Source organism: Bos javanicus, chromosome 19 (assembly GCF_032452875.1).
Source record: "Bos javanicus breed banteng chromosome 19, ARS-OSU_banteng_1.0, whole genome shotgun sequence".
Lineage (NCBI taxonomy): Eukaryota > Metazoa > Chordata > Mammalia > Artiodactyla > Bovidae > Bos > Bos javanicus.
Window position 1 is genome coordinate 12191324 of NC_083886.1, and position 6489 is coordinate 12197812.

At 38.6% G+C, this 6489-nt stretch overlaps 1 protein-coding gene across 3 annotated transcripts in view; it reads left to right on the forward strand.

The window, feature by feature from the left end:
- RPS6KB1 (ribosomal protein S6 kinase B1) overlaps positions 1-6489 on the forward strand; it is a 40438-nt gene that overhangs the window by 29604 nt on the left and 4345 nt on the right. For all 3 annotated transcript variants that reach the window (XM_061390193.1, XM_061390191.1, XM_061390192.1), the window contains exons 13-14: positions 3124-3231; positions 5987-6099. In XM_061390193.1, coding sequence (XP_061246177.1) covers positions 3124-3231; positions 5987-6099 — 221 coding nt within the window. The remainder of the gene's footprint in view (positions 1-3123; positions 3232-5986; positions 6100-6489) is intronic.

Sequence of the window (6489 nt, forward strand, 5' to 3'; positions counted from 1 at the left end):
AGGAGATCCAACCAGTCCATTCTGAAGGAGATCTTTGGAAGGAATGATGCTAAAGCTGAAACTCCAGTACTTTGGCCACCTCATGCAAAGAGTTGACTCATTGGAAAAGACTCTGCTGCTGGGAGGGATTGAGGGCAGGAGGAGAAGGGGACAACAGAGGATGAGATGGCTGGATGGCATCACTGACTTGATGGACGTGAGTCTGGGTGAACTCCGGGAGTTGGTGATGGACAGGGAGGCCTGGCGTGCTGCGATTCATGGGGTCGCAAAGAGTCGGACACGACTGAGCGACTGAACTGAACTACTCCAGTATGACCTTATCTTAACTAGTTACATCTGTAATGGCCTTCATTCCAAACAAGGTTACATTCTGAGATCCTGGGGTTAGAACTTCATCATGTGAATGTTGGAGGGACACCATTCAAACCATAACAATATGTTTATAAGTGAATGAGTTAGTGTATTAGTTCTTTCTTTTTCCCATCTCAAGAATTTGAGAAAAGATAATTTCTTTTTCTGTTTCTTGAAGTGGAGGAAAAGGAGTAGGATAACGATGATGGTTATTTGGTCCTAGGAGCACAGGGGTTGCTTGCTTTAAAATTTCAATATATTTTAAAATTTAAAATTTGAACATGACCGTCAGGGTAAAACCCTCATGTACCAACTGCCCAGCTTGAAAAATTATCAGGTCATCTTGTTTAAACATTAACATAACCACCATGCTATCATAATAACTAAAAAGCTAACAATTTCCCTAGTTGTTTCTTTTTTTCCCTGTTGTTTTGATTCAATAAGGATTCAGTCAAAACCTGTATAGGTTGACTGTGTTTTTTTAAGTCTTAAGAAACTGATGAGTTTCTTAACTGATCCATAGATCAGTTCAGTTCAGTCCCTCAGTCGTGTCCTACTCTTTGAGACCCCATGGACTGTAGCACGTCAGGCTTCCCTGTCCCACACCAACTCCTGGAGCTTGCTCAAACTCATGTCCATTGAGTCAGTGATGCCATCCAACCATCTCATCCTCTGTCTTCTTTTCCTCCTGCCTTCAATCTTGCCCAGCATCAGGGTCTTTTCCAATGAGACAGTTCTTCGCATCAGGTAGCCAGGAATTTCAGCTTCAGCAGTCAGTCCTTCCAATGAATATTCAGGACTGATTTCCTTTAGGATGGACCAGTTTGATCTTCTTGCACTCCAAGGGACTCCCAAGAGTCTTCTCCAACACCACAGTTCAAAAGCATCAATTCTTTGGCACTCAGCTTTCTTATGGTCCAACTCCCACACGCGTACATGACTACTGGAGAAACCATAGCTTTGACTAGATAGACCTGATATCTGCTCTCAATTCCTCCTTTGAGGACTTACTAAAGAAACTTTACCATATGTCCTGTGCAGTTTCTCATATTTTGATTTTGCTGATTTTAACTCCATGACATGTCCTCAGCCATGTTCACCTGTTCCTCATATTTCTGAGAACTAATAGTACAGATTTAGTTTAGATCTGATTCAGATTAAATTTTTGGTGCTATATATATTGATCAGAAGGTATAATGTGTACTTAAACATTTCTTTTAGTGATATTAGTGGTCATTAATCATTGCCTGTATCAGTGGTTCTCAGCCAGGGTTGATGTGGCAATGTCAGAGACAAGCAGTCACAACTTAGGGAGGAGTGCTACTGGTACTTACGAGTAGAGGCCAGAGATGCTATTAAACATCCTGTAACGCACCGGACAGCCTCCTGCCACAAGAGTCATCAGGTCCAAAATGTCAATAGTGCTAAGGCTGAGAATCTAGAGCCTAGTTAGTTCCAAGATTTTGTTAAGGGTTTGAAAAATTGTCCTAGTCTAATAATCATTATTCATTCTTTATTAGCTGGAATTGTCCTGTGAAAAGATACTCTTACCTTAGCTGTTTGGTTACCTGAGGCACAGTTTATATAGAAAAGGCAGGATAAAAGTTTTCTTTCCCAGTTCGTGAAATAATGAATTAGTTCCCTAGCATCTTCCAAAATTGACCAATGAATTATGTGATTTTACTACAATTATGAATTCATGCTGTTTAACATATTTGAGTTTTAATTCATTTCAGTTATTTTTATTGTTCAACTTTTCTCATCTTTAGACATCTTTTCCATCCTATTGGTTCCCAAGCTCTTTTTTTTTTTTTTTTTGCTTTGCTATGCTGTGCAGCATATGGAATCTTACTTCTCTAACCAGGGATTGAACCTGGGCCACGGGCAGTGAAAGTGCAGAGTCTTAACCACTGGACCACCAGGGAAGGCCTGATTCCTGAGTTCTTTTGACACAACCACGAGTCTGGTGTTGCACCAAAGAGAAGAAACAGATCGCGTAGTCAGATTTAGGTGATAATATTCCTTCACAAGAAAATACACTCAGGCAGAGCAGAATATTATTCTTGCTCCTAGAGAAATTTAAAGGAATGAAACAAGCTGTGGGAAGAATCTTTTATCTAGAGCATGTTATAAGTGTACTTTGTGTTTAAACTCTGCTTCAAGTTTTTTACAGCTTTGCCAATTTTGCAGATTGTCTCTAAAAAGGGATTTAGCCACTGGGCTAGGCACACCGAAGCTTTGTGAGAGGGGATGATTTATTCTCAGATTTTTAATAGAAATGATAACTAAAGATGTCATTTGACCTTTGATACTTTATAGTTGTATTTATTTTTCAATCTGTGCCAGCTCAGGCTGTTCTACTCTTCTATTACAGTCAGACCCTGAGAAAAGAGCTTTATCTGGAGCCTTCTCTAATGCATGTAATGCTATTGATTGTTATGTATAATACAGTCTCGGAGAAGGCAGTGGCACCCCACTCCAGTACTCTTGCCTGGAAAATCCATGGACGGAGGAGCCTGGTAGGCTGCAGTCCATGGGTCGCTAGGAGTCAGACACGACTGAGCAATTTCACTGTTACTTTTTACTTTCATGCATTGGAGAAGGAAATGGCAACCCACTCCAGTGTTCTTGCCTGGAGAAGCCCAGGGACAGGGAAGCCTTGTGGGCTGCCATCTATGGGGTCGCACAGAGTCGGACACGACTGAAGCGACTTAGCAGCAGCAGCAATACAGTCTGTTCACCATTTTCTAATTGTTTTTTTTTTTTATAAAGCAATCAGAAGAGGATGTGAGTCAGTTTGATTCCAAGTTTACACGTCAGACACCTGTTGACAGCCCAGATGACTCAGCTCTCAGTGAAAGTGCCAACCAGGTCTTTCTGGTAAGTGAAAGACTTTCCAGTGTAGCCATGGGAAATTTAAATATGAGGATGGGCCCTTTTCAATAAGAAAATTAGAATGTAGATAACCTGAGTTGTTTTTTTCAAGTTATCCGCTTATGACTTATCATTGATAAGTAATTGATGTTGCATAACTCAGCATTCCATTTTAGCGATTAGAATCAGAGTATATGATTCATTTTTTGAATAGGCCGCTGACTTAAAATGTTTGCTCAGCATCTTAACTAAAAGCCACACAGCCATAGCAGTAGGAGAAGGGCTCATAGTAACTATTTTATTCCTGAAACTGCTAAAGATTTTTATCTGTAGGGGATTTTTAATCTGTTGATTTTGAATATTTGACATCAAAATACATTGCTTCATGTGTGATTGTAAGCAAATTAACCCTAAGGAGGAAGTATCTATATTGATTTATACTTTGTCTCCCCAGATAGAAAACCAAAACTTCTAGATTTTGATCAACAAAAATGATAGATTTATACCTGATGACCATCAATGCATATTATTTGCCTAGTGCTTATTTTATTACTATAAGTACATGTCATTTGTTTCCCTCGTCATTTGTCATTATCCTTTGGTATTTCTTTTTGGACTATCTGTAGGGAGAATAGAATATGGGAAAAGTAATCATTTGGAAATTTTTTCTCCCTTGTTTGCTAGTTCACAGGATTTGCCATTAACTTCATTCTCAAATCACAATGTGACACAGTGTGGTATCTTTTGGGGCGGAGGGTCAATTCTAAAGTTAGCATGGAACAGAAATCGTGTAAAATAATACTTAAATCACCATAGTACAGCATGCTTTTGAGTAAACAACACTGAATAGTAATAATTCTGTAAATGTATGATTACAGAGTAGTATAATATAAATGAAAAATATAATTTTATAGCATTTTAATTACTTAAGAAGGAAGATGAATGCATTATGTCTACATGATTTGCAAAATTACTGTATCCCCCTTAGTAAAATCTCTCATTTAGGGGAGTAGGCATGATTCATTTCCGTGCTGTTGCTGCTTTCTTTTTTTTCTCTCATGATGTGGAGTTTTATTTTCTACTGATGTGGAATTTATACCTTTGATTCAACATACAGATCTTTTCTTCAGTTGGGTGTTAGAGTTTTAGCTAGTTTGACAATTTTTTCCCCCATTAAAAAGTTTAGAAACATCTTACCTTGCTACAAAGAAATCCAAAGTTGTGGTGGCAGAAGTTATGGAGCTAAGCTTTCATTCCGATTTGTTAAGCTTCTCTTAATTATTTAAATTGAACAACTAATGAACATAAGAACAATTCGTTTTTAGGTGGTAGCCAGAATTCTGTTCACAAAGATTTCTTTTAAAATTAATTTAAAATAGTAACAGCCCACTTATCTGGGGATTGTGACTGTAGTAACTGCAGTTCAGTATTTTTTTTATTGAAAGATAATTGCTTTACAGTATTGTGTTGGTTTCTGCCATACAACAATGCAAATCAGCCATAATTACATATATAATCCCCTCTCTTTGCCGCCACTCCCTCACCCGTCCCGCCAGAGGGCCAGTCTGGGCTCCCTGTGTTCTGCAGCAGCTCCCCACTAGCTCCGTTTTCACATGATAGTGTGTATGTGTCAGCTGCTTTCTCAGTTCACCCTACCTTCTCCTTCCCCCGCTGTATGCACAAGTCCATTCTCTACCTCTGAGTCTCCATTCCTTCCCTACAAATAGGTTCATCTGTACTATTTTTCTAGATTCCATAGGATAATTGCCTTACAATACTGTGTTGGTTTCTGTCACACAGTGCAAATCAGCGTAAGTGTTGTGTGTTTGTGTGTGTGTGTATATATATATATATATATACCCTCTCTATTGACCCTCCCTCCCACCCACCCTCCAGTAGTTTAAATCCTAATAGAATTAAAGGATATTCAAAGATGATTAAGGCAGAGTCTGGTCCTCCTGGTTAAGCTTCAGCTCACTAGAGCATATGTGGAAGTGGCCTTGGTGGTCCACATGTAGCTGTCACAAAGTATGTGCTCTATAGAATTGCACCTCACTCTTCAGGACTTCACCCAAAGCCTTATTGAGTCTTTTTATAATAAGTCAAATGCCTACTTGTAGGTCACAAGGATAATAGAAAGGAAGATAAGTATAGGATTAACTGTTAAAGGGATGAACATTAACAGCAAGATAAATGATAGCTGGTAACCTAATAGCCAGGTCCAAGAAAGAACTAAGGCTACCAAACTGCATTATTGCCTGTTACAGTTAATAGTTTTCACAGTGTTGGCCCTTATTTGTCAGGAAAATACAAGTGTATTCAATCATTGGCATAAAACCAGAAAGACCATATATGCCAAGTTAGAGAATTCTATTTTTATTTTGGCCTAATAATGAGAAACTGTTGGGGGGATGAGAATATTAGTTGCTTATATGTATGTGGCTAGAAACAGTAGAATCTCTCTGCATATATCTTTGTATTTACCATCTTAATGTAGAGCCTGTATTTTTCCTGTTTTGTTCTACTTCTTTTAATACAGTGAAATTTTGTTTGCTGGCCTTTGGGGTTCAGTGAATTCTGCTGTCTTGGGGTCTATGCCTCTAGAAATGGCTGGAAGGAAGGTAATGGTGTGAAATGAGATTGAGGAGGTTGGAGAGTAAACACATTGGTGATTTTAGGTGTACATCATTATCTTGGTGTGTCAGAGACCGAGCAAAAACATTTTCTCGACGTTCTGTAGTCCACTGTTACTATCTTTCAGGGTTTTACATATGTGGCTCCATCTGTACTTGAAAGCGTGAAAGAAAAGTTTTCCTTTGAACCAAAAATCCGATCCCCTCGAAGATTTATTGGCAGCCCACGAACACCTGTCAGGTATTCAGACTTTGTTATTATTTTTTAATCTAGAAGAAAGCACATTGTTTAAGAAATTTATGCCAAGTTACATAAATGGAAAATCTGTCATCCTATTTGGTTGGCGTAAGCACAGCATCTCTACCTTCTTATATTGCAAGTGATCCATCTGTGACTAATCAATGAGAAAATGCTATATAGTTTACCTTCCCTCCTGAAAGTAAGCTGCTGCGCTGCAAAGTGTCTTCTTTAACCATTCAACATTTATTATGCACCAGGGATTGTGCTGTGTGCTAGAGACACATGATTATGACAGGAATTGTCCTTGTCCTGATGGAAGCTTACAATTCAGTGAGTCAAAACAAACAAAGAAGGAAATACAAAAAATATGTAATTACAAGTAGTGTCAAA